Source organism: Acartia tonsa, chromosome 10, assembly GCF_053477335.1.
Source record: "Acartia tonsa isolate MP-2025a chromosome 10, ASM5347733v1, whole genome shotgun sequence".
Lineage (NCBI taxonomy): Eukaryota > Metazoa > Arthropoda > Copepoda > Calanoida > Acartiidae > Acartia > Acartia tonsa.
In genome coordinates this window covers 35,360,186-35,381,255 of record NC_137269.1, presented here as the reverse complement: position 1 = coordinate 35,381,255, position 21,070 = coordinate 35,360,186, and the positions used below count along the sequence as shown (strand labels likewise).

The following is a 21,070-nucleotide window of genomic DNA, read 5'->3' as shown; positions in this document are numbered from 1 at the left end:
AACCATGACGGCCAGACTGCCTTTTATCAGGTTTTTGGCTATTTTTATATGTTTTTTTACATATTTCCCCATATCTTTGTATATTTTGATGCAATTTTCAAACTTTTATGGGATATCTGTATCAAAATAATTTTTCAAGGTTTCATGTTTATTTTATCCAATAAATCTATTCTTGATTTTAGTAAAAACCTTTTAAATCTACGTATTCCAATCGACGATTTTTTGTGCTTCGCTACTTATGGATGTTGTCATCCTTGCTTTTTTATGAACAGTGATAGAAATATAAACATTTTTTGCTTAAATTACTTATTCCTTGACTTATTACAAGGTGAAAAGAGTAGGTAGTGAGTGAATGGATAGTCGAGTATATTGATATCATATAGTTAACCTACATTACTGTTTTTCCTATTTTAGCTAAACCTATCTACCCCGGGGTTAGGCTTAGAAAAGCAATTAAATTCTTCGTATTAAGTATTTATAGAAACTGTAACACAAGGAAAATGTCCCCCCCCCCACAATATAAATATTTTTTATCATTATATCTGCGCTATTTAAAAACATAACAGTTAAAATTAATTAGATTAAAGATTATTAACAGTTGTTCTTAAGACATAATAATAAACAAATTATTATAAGGAATCTAAAAGATACATTTACTAATTTAGCTGTTTTGAAGAACCATATTGATATCTTATTTTCTTCACACCAAATCTAATTTCCTTACTCTGAGAATAACATTAAATATAAATATATAGGATATACTGGATACTATAAAAAACAGGTAAGATTTATGTGTGTGCACCAAAAGATCTCGTTAATGGCTGGTTACACTTTTCAGGGAACTTTGGTTGGTTCAGGTAAATATAAATTTTGAGGAAGGATATGTAAACATTAATAGCACCTGGAAGGGGGTTTACAGTAAGACCCACGAAAAAGTTTCTTTTAGGGCATAGAGCTCTTATTTCTTAATGTATCATCAAAAGTAGAATATTTCCTTGTTCTTTGTACATTTCCACACAAGAATATATAAAAAAAATTTATTTTCCTCCATTAACACTAGAGATTTTTAGAGCCAAAGTGAGTGAGGAAAAAGATTTTTTTTTGTTTCTCATAATTTTTGGATGGTTATATTATATCTTTTTAGTAACTGAAGAAAGATATATAAAGAAAAACAAGTTAACTAATTATTTATTTTTTAACAGCCTCCTTTTCTGACATTTCAATCATTTAAAAGGGGATTAATTATGCTTTTCAGAATAAAAAAGCATTATCTTGTAATATTATTTTGTTATTAAAGTAAGGATTATGAAACAAAAATAATTTTCCCGCTATATTCATAAATATTAATTTGTTTTCTTTTATTTAAAACAATTTTGCCTAATAAGTAAGTTTTTCAAAATATCATTAACCTAAAAGGACCCAAAAATATGTGTAAAAAATGCTTTTAACTTAAAACCTAAATATTTTGTTACACTTTTGTATAAAGTTTCTGCTAGTAACAAAAATAAAAGGATTTCTACCTTAATTTTGCTAAAAAAGTTGTTTTATGTTAAAAGTTACTTTTTTCTCAGTCACTTTTTCAAACTTTTTCTTTAAAAATCTCCAGTGTTGATGGAGGTAAAATCAAAATTTTTATATCTGCTTGTGTGGAAATGTACAGAGAACAAGGATATATACTTTTTTTGATGATACATTAAGAAATAAGAGCTCTACACCCTGAAGACACTTTTTTGTGGGTCTTACTGTATAATTATTCCCTCCCAAATGAAGAAAAAATGAATAATCAAATCCTCTAGATGCTAGAGGCAAAACCACTAGTATGTACATATATCCTTATACTAAAGTAACAGGATGTCTGTGTGTCTGTGTATCTGTGTGTCTGTACCGAAGGATCTCGCTAACCGCTGAACCGATCAGGTTCTCCTTAACAGGGTAGCTTCTCATAGGTCCCGGAAAGGTTTATAACTATTTTTTTGGGGGGTGGGAAACCCCCAACCCCCCCCCAAAAAAATGAAAAATCCCCCCCCAAAAAAATATTTTTTTTATTAAATTTTTTTAACTAAGATTAAAAATGAGAGGGGGGGGGTGCACCCCCTCCCAAAAAAATTTTTTTTGCCCCCCCCCCAAATTTTTTTTTAACTTTTTCTTTAAAAATTTAGAATAAGAAATTGGGTTATTAAATTTGACTCTCCTCCTAAAGTGCCCCTAGAGGCCTCTAGGGGCGTAGCCGCTAGTTCATGCATAAAATGATAAGATTTTTTTCTGAACCTTAAGATATTAGAAATGGTTAGTCTACTTAGATGCCGTTTTTCAGGGAAGCTTTAGGTAGATTATCTGGGCTAATTAGAAAAATAAAAGATGAATCTATGAAATTTTATTAGGTAACAATTTTGGTAGGCTTGAACTTAGCAAAGCATTTGACGCAATAACATAGATCATCATTTTAATTAATAATAAACTTTTTAAAAACAACTTCTACTAACGGGAAAGTAAGAATTAGATGGAAGTATACCTATCCTAATTTTATCGTTTTACCATGGAGTCAAAAACATAAGAAAAACGTTTGAAATAAGAAGGTTGCGTGAATTTTAACTAAAATTCTTAACAAGAGAGAATAAAGAGAAGCTAAACTATTTCACACTATTATCATGTCCTCTCATTCGCAGGCCTAACATCATTGTCTGGATTGTTTTGTTCAATCTAGCAGTGTGCTAACTTTTCAACCAGAAATCATGTTCTATTGAAGGGGTCATTTTGTTTATCATTATTACGATTGTGAAAATGACCCAAAAATCGGGGGTAGTTCACGGTAAAATATTTCCGGGATCGATTATTTCTGTAAAAATCTATGAACTATAAAGGCTACTCGCGGCCAAACGGCTGAACGTATAAATTATGTTCGCACAACGTTTTATCAAACAAAAGAAGGCTTACAATTAATTTGGAATAGCCATTTTTCAATAATGCAGTTATCGAAGCGCACATAGCTGCGCGTAAATGACCAGTTTTATGCAAGTTTTCTTCAGTCAAGCTTTCCCTTTTTAGGCGTTCGTATGCTAATAGCAACCTTAAAAGTTCATATTCGATCCAAGAAAGATTTTACCGTGGATTGCACTAGATCCAAAAATTCTGATTTGGATAGATGACATCATTTAATGTTTATATTTATTTTTTGGTTTATAAATCTCTTCTGTCAAAGTATAATGCAAGTTATGCTGCAAATGGTACTCTTAGCAGCACAGCTACTCAGTTTATACCAACACCGAAATTAATTCGGGAAAAAAATTACGAAACCAAAACGTGATTTTTAAACGTCGTTGGGGGTCAACACTTATAAAATTGACGACTTTTTTTATCTACCCCCCAAATATTATATTATATTTATTTCGGTTGTTGGCTTTACCTCTTTTCTGGCAGTTACTATATGATTCCTTAAATTCGTCCGTAATCTAACTAAGTAACGGGAAATCGAGGTTATTTTTGGCAGCAATTAAATACAAATGTACGAATTTCATTGTAAAGATTCCTATAATCGGTGAGTATATATTTTAAATCACTTTTTGACTGTCATATTTTCCATCACAATTGCGAATTTTTTTATAAAGTTTCTTGTTTAAAAATTTATTTAAGTAGGATCCTTTTGGCCACGCCATTATTTCAAAATCTTCTTTCCTCAAGTCCTTATAGCCTCCACAAGCTTGACCATGGAATTGTCCTAGCATTTTAAGGAGTTTAGACTAAATAAGTATTAGAAAGATAAAATTTGGTTTACTATAGAACACTTTTCTAAAGCATTGGTAACTAATAAGTATTTTTCAAATCTCCAATCATAATAATGTTATATGAGCATTTATGGAGTGGACAATGCCATTTAATTAGATTAAAAAAACCTTTCCTTCCCCCCAAAGAATTAATATTTAGATACACAGGTCCAAAAAACCATTGGAGGACATTTATGTATATGTACATATACACTTCAAATTAATTTAAATTCCCCTATGGTCCAATATATCCCAATGTGTTTCTTTTTCCTTTTGAGAGAGGACATAGCAATGCATTTTGAATAATAAATCTTACATTATTTTCATAAAGTAATATTTCACTTCCCCGCTTTCTATTAACAAGCTCATTCATTTCTGACGAAGCGAAGTTTATCCTTTATAAAATATGAGTTTTGGAGGATATATATTTGCTGTTTCCAGGACAAACGCAGGAGTCCCAGACGTCGGAGTGGACAAACGCAGAAGTGTTAAAATATTAAATTTTTAAGTATTTCTATACAGATTAGGTTGGTTAAGATATGAATTAACAAATAAGCCCCCCGCAGGGGATATGCATTTAAAAAACCTATAAGAAGGTCTAAAATAGGTTAGGTTAAGTGTCCACTCCGACATTTGGGACTCCTGCGTTTGTCATAGGACCTATTTGCTGCCTGTAAGGTTTTGGGCTATTATAAAAAATATGACACTAAAGAAAAGGATCTCACCCAAAAACTTTTGGTTTGTTTTACATTTTAGCACAGAACTGTAAGATGGTAAACAAAATAGTAAGAAATAACCATAGCTGTGTCGTCAAGCTCTTAAAACCTCGCAAACGGCAGGCAATTATATTTTTCTCAATAAGGAAGCTTTATAATGGTCAAGAATAGATTTTTGACTTGATATTACAGCAATATTTCAAATAGAAAAAAATTTTCCCATATGATTATTTAAACTAAAATTCTACTTTCTATAACAGTGTAGGTTAAAGAGAAGCTTTGCTTTGCATAGGAAAACTGTCGTGTTATTTGTGAAATGCTTTTAAAAATATTCTAAACCCTCCCCCCACCCAACCTTCTTCTCTGTACAATGTACATTATTTCAAAATTAACTAATCGAATAGGAAAATAAGCCAAAAAATGCATTATTTATTGTTGTATTGACTACTTATGACTGCAACACTAGGATCTAGGGGCTCTGTTTTCTAATGGGGTGGAAAATATCCTAAAATCATCGTAAGACTTATGTGAACCTTCCCTGAAAAGGAGAACTCATTTGGTTATTTAATAAAACCTTAAGCTTCAGACATGTACTATTTTGCATTTTAATTTGTTCAAGCGGCTGCGCTGTGTCTCAAAGGAAATTGTAACGAGAGAGAAGAAGAAAGGGAGAGTGGGGAGGTTGGAGGATTAAAAAACACTTATGTTTACAATTTCATAAAAAATCTTTCAAATGAAAGCTTCCCTGAGAATCAAAGCCGTATTCTTATTGGTGTAAATTTTGAGTTAATTCAGCTTTCCCTTAACCCTTGAAAAAAGTGCATAATGTATAAATAAAGAGTATATTTTAATACCTATTTAACTTATTCAATTTTCTTTCTAAAACATAAATACAGTTTGCATTGCACTCAGTGTACTGTATGTACAGAGGGTTTTAATTGGATTAGACCATTATTTCTAAGTCTGTTTTTATGTCTGTCAGTCTGTGATGCTTTTTTTAATTGCCTAATAAATCATTAAAGTAACATTTTATTTTACAACAATTTCATTTTGAAAACTAAATAGTAGAATATGTTTATAGACTACCTACTATCTTTTACTAAATTTTAAATTTAGCCCTTGAAAAAATACCCCCCCCCCCCCCTCCACCAAAGCGATCATCTTCCAAAATGTGGGGGAGGGGGGAGAATCAGCTTTGTTAAAGATAGACTTACTAACAATTAAGAAAACACTATCTTATTTTTTAAAGGGCTATTTGAATCTACAGGGGTTGACATACCTTCAAAAAAATCAAGCTTCCTTCCCAGAACAGGTGGTTTCTCAGATATTTTGTTACAGCCAACATAGATTATAAATAGGCAGGGGTGTATATTCTGCACAAGATTTATTTTTTCCCCCTGCTACAAAATTTTTTATTTTTTTCCCCCCCTAGTTTTTTTCTCACCAAGAAGGGGGGAAAATGGAAAAATATTTAAAGAACTCTATATTTTATTTATTTTATCCCTCCTACCACACATTTTTTTGGTTTTTTCACCAAGGAGGGGGGGGGGGGGAATGGAAAAAATGTTTTCGGTTTTCTTAATTTTTACATTTTTTATCAACCACTTATTTTTTATTCCCCCCCCCCCTGAGCAGGGGATCCCATGTAGAATATACACCCCTGTAAATAGGAAAACACTTACTTTGCTAGTTTAGCCTGTTTTGCCGCCTCCTGTCTCCAGTCTGACAATTTAGATTCTATCTCAGATTCTTGGCTCCTGAAATTTAATATACAGTGTGTTTTTTTATGAGCACTTTTTTGAAAGCAATTTTACCCCACTTATAGTTATCAGAATTTAATGATTAATGGCTTATTTTCTTCGTTTTTTAAGGGAAATTATGAAACAACAAAAAAATTACAGATTTTGTTGAAAAAGTAAAGTAAAGTTGAAAATTAAAAACTTAGGTGTCAACATCTAAAAATGGTTTTAGCGCATTTTTCTTATGCTCAAATAATCAACCTTTTGCAAGAATGGCTGCTAAACACTTCAATGTATACAGATACTATTAGGGACATGTACTAGAACATATCAAAGTTTGAAGGTCATATCTCAACCAGGGAGGGAGTACTGTCCCCCAAAAGTCGACTACAGAAAATCCATTTTTTAAGAAAAATGCGCTAAAACCATTTTTATATGTTGACACCTAAGTTTTTAATTTTCAACTTTACTGTACTTTTTCAACAAAAACTGTAATTTTTTTTGTTGTTTCATAATTTCCCTTAAAAAACGAAGAAAATAAGCCATTAATCATTAAATTCTGATAACTATAAGTGGGGTAAAATTGCTTTCAAAAAAGTGCTCATAAAAAAAAACACACTGTATATTGTCCACGTATACGAAAATAATGTAAAAGGTTTTTATCTTTGTTGGTTCAATTAAAGATTTCAACCAAGCGAGGAAAAAGAAAATACCTAATTATTAAAAATTTGACTTATTCTTATTTGATTGATTGATTGATTAGCCATAGTCTCTTAGGGTTTGGACCTAAGTAGTCATGGAGTAGGCTGAGACACTTTTGTATAGCCACTAGGGCTATCAAGCTCCACGTTCAAGCACATTATGACTTGACCCGCTATCTCATGAGAGCTACTCATTATTACCTCACCCTCGCCGAGTATGGCAGGTGTCCCAAATTAAGTCACAGTAATGAATGACACTCTCCGCAGAGGAGCTTGGGATAAGGGTAGTACTGATATTATGTACTTGACTATTAAGTATCCAAACTTACTCAATAATCCCCTTCTTACACAACCAGGGGAAGTTGCGTGAATGTATTCAACTGAGAAATTCGAGTTGCCACATAGGGACTAGAACTCGAACTCTCATCACCGTAACTCAGTGCGTTACCACTGAGCTACGACGCCCCACTTATTCTTATTTCTAATAAGCCTATAAAAGACGTAGCTTTTTTAATAAATTTTCTTTTCAGTGGAAAATATGCAGAATAAAAGACGAGAAGAAACTGTTAATAAAATAAATTACAACATTGCATTGTATAGGTACAGTCAGGGCTAGGCAGCAGCGCGTTAGCCACCTGTAAGCCTCATGGAAATCAACTTTTTAAGGATTTATAAATCAGTTTGAAGTCTAAGCCTGACCCAAATATGATAATACCTGAACCTCTTTTATAACAAAATTTCAAAGCATGCAAATGGGTTTAAATCAAAGGCTTAGTCGCTGGTGCTTAGCTCTGAATAAAGTTCATGTGATTTTGCTAGCAAAAACAAATTGAGGCGGCAACCGCAAGAGAGTTTTTCATACCTACTTTATGTTTTGTGTGTGTATGTGACGAAATTAGAATATAAAAAAATAGAGGTGACATGAGCTATATGAAAATCTGCTCAAAGGGTGAGGACCCTGTCCCGATTTGTATTACGTCTTTGAAATCAGCAAATGGCATAGGAAACCTAGGTCCCTACAAAAGAACGGAAATCAATTTGCTAGCAGATGAAAAGGGTTTTGACCAGGTTAGGTAGTTGTCTGGTTTATACATCTATAGTTATATATTTATTGTAACGAGTCATACATTAAGGGGCAATCATAATTCAATTTTACCTTAGTTGTGCGGATTGGTTGCGTAAGTCGGTCAATTTTGACAGATTTGTTGATAATTCTGCTTCTAGTAGACTTGTCTCCATATCTAAGCTCCTATATAAATAAATCAATAGGTACATTAATTGATTGATGTAGTGAATAGATAGATATATAGATAGACATGTTGGACAATTATAAGGTTAGATAGAAGGATAGCTGGATAGTGATAGATAGATGAATGAATAAAAGCATAGTCAGTCGTATAGATTGATAGCAAGGATGGGTGGATGGACAATATATGTAAAAGCCCCAGGGACTTCAACAAGGTCACATATGTTCACAAGTACCTAGCGTATTAACAACAATCTGGAAGAGAATATATTCGTTACAAATATATTTATGAACTACTTGCATATGATGACCGTCGATCGAAAGTAAGAACTTTCATTAGTCATACAGAAGCTTCTTTGCAAAAAAAGTATTTTTTACCTGTTGGCCTCCTCCATCTGTTGTTCAATATCCTTGAGCCTGGAGGCTGTCCTGCTAACCTCCAGAATTGTTTCATCTCGTTCTGTCCTCAGCTGTTGCAACACACTGTTGGTCTAGAAATAAATTGATATTGAATAAAACAAAGGACAAATATCTTGATAAGTTATTCAGTAGCAGCCCGTTATTAGTTTCAGCCAATAAGAGAAGGCGTCTAACCAATCATAGTCTAAGATAAGAAATTTAATCAATAGGAACAGAGTATCTGTGTGTGTGGCCAATCAGAGAGCTCCTTTGAAGTTGTACGCCTTAAACCAATCAAAACAAATATTTAAAGTTTTAACCAATGAGAGGGCAAAAATAGCCTTAGATTTGGCATAACATAAAAAAATTAAGACAACCAAGCCAATAAGAGATGGGTAACTGTGTGTTTGTGACCAATCAGATAGCTCAATTCGAATTTAGAGAAGTGCAACAAGTATTTAAAGGAACCAATGAGAGGACATAACAAATGATAGACCTGGTCTACACTTTCTAAACTATACCATATCAATGCAGAAATCACCAGAAAATACTAGGACGATCGTAACATACTTATAGTTTTAAGCTATTGATAGACAAACGAACAAGCTAACCCAAATGTAGAAATGCCACGCTTCAAAAACAACAAAGTATAAAATATATAACATACGTGGATATAGCACAATATATAATGCATCAACAAGATTGTTTATGAAAAACCACTTAAAATTATTCAACCAAATAGCCGACAATTATATTTGTCATAAAATCACAGAATTTGTCGTTCATTTCATTTTATGCAATTTTAGAACCCTTTGATTTCAAAATTCTAATCAAATTCAAAAAAGTCATACAGCAAAATTTCAAACTGAACTTTTAGTAATAATATTATCGAAAAGCTTCATTAAGCAAATATGCTTTTAATTGCTGAAGTAAATAAAGTTTTAAAAAGGTAATTAAAATTCTTATATTTGGTCAAGTGTAAGATAAGAGTAAGAAATTTGGGAAAGTCATCTTAAATGGAAATGAGGTGATCTAAAGCCTTCCTGAAAAGGAAAATAAAGCAGACCTGCGATAAGCTAATTATTTAGGTAAGAAAGATTTTCATTAAGATTTTACGCCTATTTAAGATAGTTTGTCTGTTTGTAACAAAAGATTTTATTACTTGATTTAAAAAATACACCAAAATTTCTTTCCGAGAAAAAAATCTACCAACGGCGGAATTTTGCATAGGGTAGGACATTATTTTATCGTTCTTTGTCCTATACCTGATACCCTTGCATGAAAACAGAGCCTATCTTGAATGCATTTGGCAATACTAAATCTAATAAAACATATCGCCAAACATTTTCTTATACAACTTCACAATTTACACTTCAAACAAGCACAATTGTGTACAGAGTAAGTGCAGGGATCCAAAGCGGAGCTCACAAATTAATTGAACAAAGTCATCCCTTTAAGAACCTTAGATCAAAAATTAAAGAGTAGATTTTTCTAATTTAGCCTAAAACCTAAATTCTCTTACCTCTGTATTTCTATTGTAGCCTGTACCAAGTAAACCAGTCCCTAAAACATCATAATTATTTGAGAGCAGGACATAAAAAAAACATCCTAATAAAAAGATAAACATACTAAATCTTTTAAGAATATTACAGGGATCATAGTTTAAGACGATTCTAATAAATACCTACAAATAATTACAAAAAATGAAGAAAAACTATAGCTTAATACATTTTGTCAATTTGACTATACAAAGGTATTTGACAGCAAAAATATAGCCATAACACGTGATTCATTGTTCTTAAAAAAAGAAACCCAGTAGGTTTTTCTTATAGATTAAAAATGAGGTTAATTCCAGCTTATACCAATAACGAAATAAATTCGGAAAAAAAATTACGAAACTTATACGTGTTTTTCAGCTGTCGTTGGGGGGCAACACATCGTAAAATTGACGACCTCTCCATTTGCCCCCCAAATATTTTTTTCGCTTGTTGGTTATACCAACCTTATACCAGGGTTAATTCTATGATTTTATTTACATTTCTGTTGTTTATTTAGAACATTTTAAATCCAGCAAAAAGTAGTCTCATTCGTTGCAACAATAGAAAACTATAAGTTGATCAAATATATAAATAAATATCTCACCAATGATGACTCTACTATACGAAGAGGTTGAATCATCTAATCTACTTTTCTCAAAATCATCTCTGGACCTAAATATAATAATTAATATTAAATTAATAACAATGGTTAGATTTTATGATTTCTATAGGCAAAAAAATACTATTAAATTTCCTTTAAAAAACGAATATTTTTTCCAAAGCTTTTCTTAGATTAAATCTATAAGTTTTTAAAAGCAAAATAATTCAGAGTTTCAGTACATTTTGTCTTAATATTGGTCGATGTAAAATTTAAGGCAAAATATTTTTTTATAGATGAAATATTTTGGATTTGTGTATGACAAAACAAATCTCTTGAAAGTTTTTGAGTAGGGTAAGGAATAAAATTAAAATGTAATACTTTGAATTTTTGATTTTCTGAGTTTCCCCCTAAAAATTATTCAAAAGGTATAATGGTTAAATGCAAAAAAAATAAGAAAAAACGACTATTAAGTTCATAATTATACCTAATAATATATCCATTATTATATTTTATATAAAAATATTTTAATTTCGCTCCAAATTTTATTCTGAATTAAATGCAAGAAAACAAGAATAACATTCCTACTCAATAAAATTGGGGCTCAACAAATTAAACGGTCGAAAAAACGAACATTTACACATTATTATCCTATTATATAAAGTAGTTAGCGTTTTTTGTCTGTCCCGAAGGATCTCGCTAACCGCTGAACCGATATTGTTCTCCTTTACAGTGAAGCTTCTTATAGTTCCTGGGAAGGTTTTAAACTATTTTTGGGGAGGGTGTCTTCATCCCCCTCCCTCCTAAAAAAATATTTTTTTACTCTTTTAAAACTCAAATTTAAAATGGGATGAGGTCGACTTTTCCCCCTCCTACCTGAAGTGTCCCTAGAAGCTTCTAGGGGCGTAGCCGCTAGTAGGAATATAAAGTGACAGGAATAACGGTATGTTAGTTCTATATATGAAAAAAAAAATTTATATTGCAAAAAAGCTAAAACTTCAACATTTTTAAAATGGACGAAAAGATTTTCTGGTAGGTAATGATTCTACGCTTTTAAATTATGATTCGCAGTTTGCTATCAATAGGACGATTCTAGCATGCCTAAAACAACAATCAAAACTATCCGTTAATAACAGACATACGGAACTTCCCTAAATTTAGAGAAGCTCTGCTATTAAAAAGAAAAAGCACTACATATTCATAAAATGCAAATAAAATATAGACATTTGCTGTTTCAAAGTGGAGGCCTCAGGGAAAAAGGAAAAGATAATTAACATACACATGCTAGACGTACTATAATCATAGAGTCGCTACACTACTGTGAGAATAATTATTGTTTTTACTGTTGCATTGTCTGGCGTTATATATTTTTAGAGTTTATTGTATTATATCAAAGAACAGGTGCAATTCATTAATATGGAAAGTTTGCATTTATAGACAACCTTTTGCAAATAATTTGCAAAAAGTTTGATTTTGAGGAAAACTTTTAAACCACCTATCCCTAATTCCCTGACAGAGAGAAAAATGCAGAGAAGAAAAAGAATATTCAAAAAGTTAAACCGAGTTTTTATTATCAAAACTTTTAGAATATTTATTTACAATAGCATCAAATCTAATATTTATTATTTACAATGCCTAATTTTAAAACAGCCTTCGTCAGTTAAAAAATCTTTTAATCGTGGAAATATCTTTTCGTCTTCTGTCCAAATTGTCTCACATCTGTTTCTTAATTTAGTTTTTTATCTGTCTTCCTTTGTCTTTTTGTCTATCTATCTATTTATTAACAATTTCTATTCTTGTTTCTGTCTGTCCATTTATCTATACCTGTTGGAAGTATTATTAACCATCATATCTAGAAGCTCCTTAGCCTCAGTGTAAAGCTCCTCTTGACTCTTTCCCTCCATATCATACATTTCCTCTCTTCCACCCTAAATATATTTTTTTTGTTAGAGCAGATACTCTAGAACTAAGTTCGGTGTGTGAGAAGATATATATGCGATATAAAAAAAAGTCTCATTCATTCTTGTACAGTATCTTCATTCTTGGTACATTTACGGTATTTGCAAAAGTGTTAATAAATCACAGAAAATGCTATTAAAAAAATTAACCCAAGTGATGGACGAAATAGCATAAATATAGAGCAGCTTGGCTACTAAAAATCTTACCTGATAATCAGAGGGTGACGCATAGCTAGCTTCCCTGTCCATATTAAAGCTTCCATTCATAGATGAGTACAGTACGGCCATGGGATTTCTCCTGGAACCTGGATCCTGGTAGCTACCCCTGCCAGGTTGCAGGGTGTTGGTTGGACTAGAGGCGTCCTCATAACTTTCCCTCACTGCTGCAGATTTTCCGACTAAATTGGCACATTTTTTTGAGTTAATTAAAATTTACAATCAAATCCAAATCAGTTAGAACAGCTTCTTAGGTTAGGATAATTCAATTGTTAAAAAAAGAAAAAAAAGAGAATATAAATTAGAATTATTTCAAACAAAATTTTTTCTCTCTCAAGATATTGCACTCGCGAATATGTATGAGCAGACAGCTGCTGATAAAGTAAAAATCTAGAAGCAAAAACAGCGGTGTAAATAGCATGCTGCAACTGAAGTATTTAAAAAGATAATAAATGCTAGAAAACAGTAAGTATGGTTTAATTTTACCATTTAACCACTTTTTTCATATATATTTTGCGGCTGCCGAGTACTGTTTACGCCTTACAGAATTGGTAATAATTCATAAATATTTCATATTAACTCTTGTTACGTAGAAATATTTCAATTTTTATTGCAGGCTTGTACAGTGTACACAATATATCAATAGATTAGATAAAATACATAAATAGTGGAACTGAGAAATAAAACCTCCTTAAATATCTGTAGATCTAAGCAGACGGACGAAAGTACTACAAAAAGACGACAATCAAGGGTCAATGGAATCTTCATAAAAATGTGCAACCTTCGAGCAGCCGAAAAAGTTATATATAGGTATTTCGTTGACGATCACAAAAGGTCGGCAAAAGTAATTTTAATTGTCTTTCTCGTATTCATTCGAATCCGGTGGATAGGAACCGGTTCTCATCCATACGAAAAAACTATGTCTAGCATCGTATTGTGATTGTACATTTCTATATCCGCGGAAAGCCGTTTATAATACGATGCGAGAAATAACTATTCTTCAATTGTAGCCGAAAAACTTCTAATCTTAAGCTATAGACAAAAAACCTTGCTTTATATAATAGGATGTTAAAAATATCAAAAAATATTAACACTCAAAAATGCCTGTAGTCTTAATTCTTGTTCTCGGCGAAGCTGGCGTGTTGGCGGCGGAGGACTGAGGCGGCGGTAGGGGTGGCGGGCTTGCAACCCCGCTGCCGTTCCAGACAAACACGTCCCCTTCCAGTAGTTTTGGGGAGGTTGGGGGTAGGCTGAGGCGGGAGGGTGATGGCCCCCGTTTAGAATCACGTGGTAAAGAACCGTTAGTCTAAAAAAGAAAAATAAGTGATTTTTAGTTTAAATGTCTGTTTATTAACATCTCTTAAATAAGGCCCTGTTACTTAGTGTTCTTGTGAATAGAGATTAGATACCTGTGAGTTTGCAATGGAGCAACCTTACGACGGAACTCTCTATTAATGGCAATTGACAATTACAATAATGTATGTTTATATTTCAATTAAATTATACCTAATGGTAGAGGTTTTAATTTTTCTACTTTACTTTTCCTAAACTTACCTCTAAAAGGCGAGGTGTTGCATCTATAGGTGAAATAAACAAAAAATGCTTTTTGGTACCTAACAAAATCTGTACACTTTATACATAAATTGGTCGAATTGCTCCTACACTGTGTTAGTATTGGCTAAATTAAGGAGTTGTTTAACTCAGGGGAGTATGGGGACATTGGGCTGTTTATTACACAAGTCCCTGAAGTCTTATAATAATGTTTTCTTAGTCGCTTGCTGAACAACCTTGGGGACTAATTAAATTTTGATTGGTTGGTTCATTTAGTTGAGTGTCCAACCGTTTCAACCACTAAGTGAAATCTATATAAAGGGTAAATTTGTACATTATCATTGGGGATGTACAGTACATCAATTTATCCGGCATTGTCTTATTCCTTTAGATCCCTTACTTGTGTAGTTGGTTTAATTTTAAATGGTGATGTAAATAGCTCGTAAATAATGCAATATTGCCATTTTTCCCTTTCACTTTTTTCAACAATAAAAATATTTTTGGTTAAATAATATTATGCCTATGGGAGAACCCCACTCCGCCCCCCTACACACACAAAGTGAACTGCAATCGGCATTTGCTTTAATGAAGTAGTTGGCAGTTTTTTATATGTTGAAGAAACGATGACAAAATTGCCAAATGTTATTTATTGTTAAGTAAATATAATCATTTAAAAGTTCGACAAACAAATCATTGTTAGTCTGTTGAATAAAATGACTAAAATACCTAGAGGTTTCATAGTGTGAAACATTATGTTAAAGATACTACCTAATCATGCTAGGATTCGTCCTTACAACAAGATAAAAGTTCATTAGTTGGCATGAAAATGCATGCCTTTAGAAATGAAAAAAAAACAGTTACTTCTTCATGTAGACATTACTTGAAATTACTTACTTTTAATCATCAGGGGTTATTTAGGGGAGTGGGAAAAGATGAGGTTGCATTGACATTAAATGGTATTATAGAGGTATTTTGATATTAAGAAAATGCAATTTTACGTTAAAATATCACTTCCACAAAAAAACAAGTTCAGACTGCGATTTGTTGTTATCCTTGCATATGTGTTAAAGGAAGTCAGTTCTTATGTTTGTAGATTATGAACGCGCTAACCGCTAGACTGATAAGGATTTCCCTTACAGTGAAGCTTTTTATAGATCTTGCTAAGGTTCATAACTATTTCCGGGGAGGGTACCTTCACCGCCAAAAGAAAATTACCCCTAGAACAAAAACTAACAAAAAATTATACTTTTGATTTCTAAAGTTGAAAGTAGGTGGCCGACTTCACAGGTGACTGGTTCCTTATTGCTGACATGTCACTTTCTGGTTATGCTTTTTAAACGGAATTAATGGGGCAACCAATTTTACACTAACCAGAGCACGATATTGCAATAACCCATTACTGGCATTTATTTTCTTTAGAGAAGCGACGCTTTTCTTTAGTGTTGGCCCGTCTTCATAACATTAATTTCGGCAACTTAATTTATACCAACAGTGCAATTAATTCGAGAACAAAAATCACGAAACATATATGTGATTTCAGCTGTAGTTTGGGCTCAACACATAGTAGAATTGGCGACTTCTACATCTGACCCCCAAATATCATTTCTATGGATTTCAAACTTTGTTTGATAATTCATATGAGAGTTAGGTACATTAGACTGTAAACTACAATGGTAACAAAAGTTTTGTAAACATAGTCTTTAATTGATTTCATATGAAACTTTGGTTACTCTTATTAAATTCTGAAAGGATGGTACAAACTAACCAATAGGTAATCATAAGCTATAAAAGGGTATTTTCGAATGTCATCATTGGGGATATTCAATAATTTATCGTCCATTGACTTATTTTAAAAAGTCCCTAGAAACGTCCATAAAAAAAACTATGAGGCCTGATGTACTAGGGACACAGTCACGAGTTACAGAACTTAATAATTACAGCATTTATTCCGAAGTCATTGTTCTTTATTACAGTTAAGGTCTGGAATATTAAGTTATTAATATATTTGATAATCATAAGGGTAAATATGCTCTATAATTATGTATGGCCGTCTGTACAAAATAAATTAGAAAAAAAGAGGCTATGAGCCAGGAATCAAATAATGCAGAAGAACTATGTACAATGGAGAAAGAGGGAGGGGACATTGGGCTGTTTCTTTCACTATTCCCCAAAGTTTAATAATAACATTTCCTAATCGTTGGCTCAACAACCTTGGGGACTTTAATTGAATTTTGATTGATTATTTCATTAAGTTAAGTGTTTAAACGTTTGGATCACTAATTGTAATTTACAGAAGAGGTGATTTTGTGTCTCATCATTGGAGATGTACATCAATTTATCCCTTTAGATCACTCAAAAGAGATAGAATATAAAATAGACAGAGAGGGACAGAAGAAGAGAAAGATAGACAGATAAAGATGAAAAATAGATAGATAAAGTAGAGAAAGAGACAGAGAAATAAATATAGAGACTTTTTGTTGAGTTCATATGAATAGTAAATAATAAGGCAGTTAGTTATTTGGTTATACTCAAAGCAAAGGAATAATTTTTAAGTAAATTTTTAAAAATTTATCTCATTGATATAGCAATTCAGAAAAATAAACATCTATAGAGTTTATTGTTTTTTTCCTTTAGCATCCATTCTAAAAAAATGGCCGAGATTGCTCTTCCTTTGAAATCTTACAGAGACACTTTAGATTTATAGGGGAGATTCGTAGCTATTCTACAAAGCAGGGTGTCGGAGCCGTATAATTTTGATGCGGCTCCGGCTCCTACCTTAAAATTAACATATAAATTTTTTTCATTATTGAATTTGATAAAATAAAATAAATAATATAAAATATTTTGCTTTTATTTGATTAAAGCTATATAAAAGTAGAAAGATGTGTGTCTATTTGTTAAGTAACAATAGTTTTTCAGTTTATTATATGGAAATAGACCGTTGCCAAATTATAATATTACTTTAAAAAAATCATTTTTAGCTAATCCGGAGCCGGAGCCGTTTTTAACGAAAAATACGGCTCCGGATCCGGCTCCACCAAAAATGTTGCTGCTCCCGGCTCCGAAACACTGCTACAAAGTATTTGCCTCTATATCCATCAACAAAAGCTTCTATACAAAACCGTGCTTTTACAATCAAGCAAATAATAGCTGGTAGGAGAACCATTTTATTGCACGAACTTTGTCTTTATTGTACTTGTATAGGGAAACAAGTTTTGCATGTTCATGTACAAAGGCATTTCCCCTACTCTTCAAGAATTTATAATTGTTATATTAAGGTTTATCAAACAATGCATTTTTAGCTTTAAAAAGTCAGATTTTAATGAAATATTTGGTGTTATCCTCTTGGAAATATTTTTTTTCAATTTTTAAAATCTTTGCAGTTATATTTACCTAGTCAAAATTAATACAAAATTATTTTAAATTTTTTGCTCTAATGTTTTGTTGTTTTATAAAAAAAAGCTATGTTCTTAGGACATAAAAAAACATACATATTTTCGGTTTGAGAGGTTTGGTGAATATTACAACAAAGATTTAAGATTACGAAAATTTTTACTTCAAAAAACAATAGCAGCTCCGCCTCTAGCTTCATGGGTAGGAAAAATAAAATCGCTAAAATAAAATAGGCTGGAACCATCCCAGGACCTTTGCGAAGCTCCCCTTAAATTAAGAACTCTTATCAGTTCAGTGGTAAGCGAGATCATCTAATCTGTTTTGTTGATTTGAACATGTCTCTTCACTATTTTTTTAACATCCAACTAAACTCAAGACTGATGAGGGTGCAATGTCCACCGAAATATATTTCAATAAATAGCTGGGAAGTATCAAAGACTTTTTCACTCAGTGAATTTATCATTTTTCGGAGTGTTGCGGATCCGCATTGATTGTATGCGGATCCGGATCCTCAAAACTTGGTCAGTGCGGATCCGGATCCGGGATCCTTGACAATAAAAATAAAATCACCAAATTTTTTAAAAAATATTTATTCCTTAATCTCGAAGTAAAAAATACTTTTAATTTTGAACCTAAACCTTAAAGATTGGCTCTCATCACGAGAATGTCTTTGTAAGTGACTATTTTATATAAAATTAGGTAGATTTTTCCATAAATTTATACCCCAGGATCCGGATCCGCATTTTTTTGCGGATCCGGATCCTTGGACTTAAAAACATGCGGATCCTTGCGGATCCGGATCCACAACTCTGATTTTTCGTATAGGTATATATTACCTCACAATACTATCAATATATTTCAAATAATCTCTCTTAATTACCAGTCTCTCTATCCCTCTGTCTAGTCCACCTTTATAAATATTTCTTATTGCTCTACCTATCTCTAATATTTGTCTATCTATCTCCTTATCTATTTTGTTGAGTAGTACGATTCTCTTGGGAAAATTAGATAGAATTGCAAAACTTAGTTAAGGCCCTTCACTTCTCGTAGACAGAGATATATCACCTCTACAAATTTACATTCCTGTCTGAAAAAATATTGTGACGCTTTCATGCTAAGTACCTTAATAAGCACTGATAACCACCACCACCACCCATTAAAAAAATTAAAATAGATTGGAGTTGGTTGCAGTTTTAGGTTATTTATCACTTTATGTCAGGGTTAGTTAGGTTATATCAGGTACTAGGTAGCCCCAAGGGGTTATTAGTGCCCAACAGGCTTGTTGTGTGAAAGCACCAATGAAAAATTGCAAGGACGTTATATGGATGGGGGATGTGTAATGTGTATAGGGGAAATTCTCCCTCCCTGAAAATTCTTTTCACAGTATATTAAATTCTAGATGTACATTTCTAACATTTCATGGCACCTAGAGGCTAGAAAGGCATCTTCAAATATTGATTACAGAAAGTTATTGATATTGAACTAAGTTTTCTTTATTTGATTTCTATACCAATATTCTCTTAGATTTTGTGTTGAAATTGCTTAGGTATGTGCTCCCATGAGTGCAGTGTTATTTGTCAACCAAGCAGGCTAACATTTTACATTACAATATAACTTATCTTAGTGTGAAGAAATCACATTTTCTATAATTAGTGTCGGTCAGTACGTCAGTGGATATGTTAGAATTGCTATTGATTCCAAACTACGCATGATGATTACTGTAGCAGTTAGGTACGAATTGAATTTTTTATATGATATACTTTTTACTTAATTATCCTATTGTTGTTTGTTTGTTGCCACGATTCTCTAAAGTTAGGATTCAGATGTACATGGAGATTGGAGGTGAGAATCCTTTGGCCAATCATAGATTGGTAAGCTTCGCGCACAGCTGGGTGTATTCTATGATACGTTATAAGCTGACCCGCAATTCTCGTGGAAGCTACTCAATTATTACATCACCCTGGCCTAGAGTTTTGGCAGGTGTTCCATATTAAGCCACCCTAATTAATGGCGCTCTCATATGAATGAGGAGCATAGCGAGGAAAAGCATGATATAATTTGCTTGATATATAGAATCTTAACTTTCTACAAATCTCCCCTCTTACGACCCTAGGGCATCTCAGGGAAGGTTGCGTGAATTTGACAAATTGCGACAGCATTTGTCAACCAAGTGACAAATGCTGTCGCAATTTGAATTATCCTATTCATCTGGTTTTTCGAATAATGATTGCCAGGGAAAAAGATGTAATACTATTAGCGAAACATTTCTATAATCAAGTCCTAAAATGGAAGTATGTCTTTAAACAGTATCCTGTATTTTTACAATTTAGCAACATTTAGGTATTGTATAATTATACAATTTTTTAAAACTAATAAACTAATATTTTGCTTATTAAATTCTGACTGTGTTAATGTTCGTTTGTCCTACCGTATGATTTTAGAGCTTGGCTTGGATACTATCATCCTCGTTTAAGAAGCCTGTAGTAGCCCTTAATTAAATATGCACCAACAAAATTTGCCGGAAAGTATGAATACTCTTATTTTCTCTTGAGAAATGAATTCCAGATTATTTATATAAATACATAACATGTAAAAATGGAGAGTGGACAGTATGTACACTTAAAATCTAGGTAGGATTTTTTTATGTTCAGTTGCACAACTAATTTTTTTTAGGATGATGTCCGTTCGTCTAACTAATAAAACCATTTTCTCGTATTCATTCGAATCCGGTGGATAGGAACCGGTTCTCATCCATACGAAAAAACTATATCTAGCATCGTATTATATCCAGCTTTCTACGAATATAAAATGTACAATCATAAGATTGAAACCAGTTTTTTTTAGCCCGTGCCTTCGGCACCTCGGGGCTAAAAAACTGGTTTTAATATTATAATTGTACATTCTATATCCGCGGAAAGCCGTTTATAATACGATGCGAGAAATAACTATTACCATTATATTATAAATATCATCCCCCTCCCACATAATCTATAAAAAAATATTACCTTAATCCTGGATTGTGTAAGGCTCGAGGCTGGAGATAATGGAGGTACTCCTGCACAGGAAGGGGAGAGGGGTGGCCCACCTGTCCAACGATACTTTCAGTAAAATTTCAGGATCTACTGCAGTTCACGGTAAAATATTGCTGGTTGTTCATCAATTTATCGTCCGTTGTCTTATCACTTAAGATCCTCACTGATCATTAGATCTAGAAGGTTCTGCAGTTTTTGTAATATTAAATACTTTTTATGTTG

General features: G+C 32.5%; 1 protein-coding gene across 1 annotated transcript in view; it reads right to left on the bottom strand.

Annotated features, from left to right (window-relative positions):
- The window catches only part of LOC145330783 (uncharacterized), a 48,457-nt gene extending 27,438 nt beyond the window's left edge, over window positions 1–21,019 (bottom strand). The window contains exons 1-10 of the mRNA XM_080175448.1: window positions 21,013–21,019; window positions 20,822–20,901; window positions 13,977–14,178; window positions 12,864–13,054; window positions 12,523–12,626; window positions 10,705–10,772; window positions 10,085–10,125; window positions 8,542–8,654; window positions 8,074–8,166; window positions 6,160–6,234 (exon numbers count right to left, since the gene is read on the bottom strand). Coding sequence (XP_080031574.1) covers window positions 6,160–6,234; window positions 8,074–8,166; window positions 8,542–8,654; window positions 10,085–10,125; window positions 10,705–10,772; window positions 12,523–12,626; window positions 12,864–13,054; window positions 13,977–14,178; window positions 20,822–20,901; window positions 21,013–21,019 — 974 coding nt within the window. The remainder of the gene's footprint in view (window positions 1–6,159; window positions 6,235–8,073; window positions 8,167–8,541; window positions 8,655–10,084; window positions 10,126–10,704; window positions 10,773–12,522; window positions 12,627–12,863; window positions 13,055–13,976; window positions 14,179–20,821; window positions 20,902–21,012) is intronic.
- Between the last annotated feature and the right edge of the window lie 51 nt (window positions 21,020–21,070).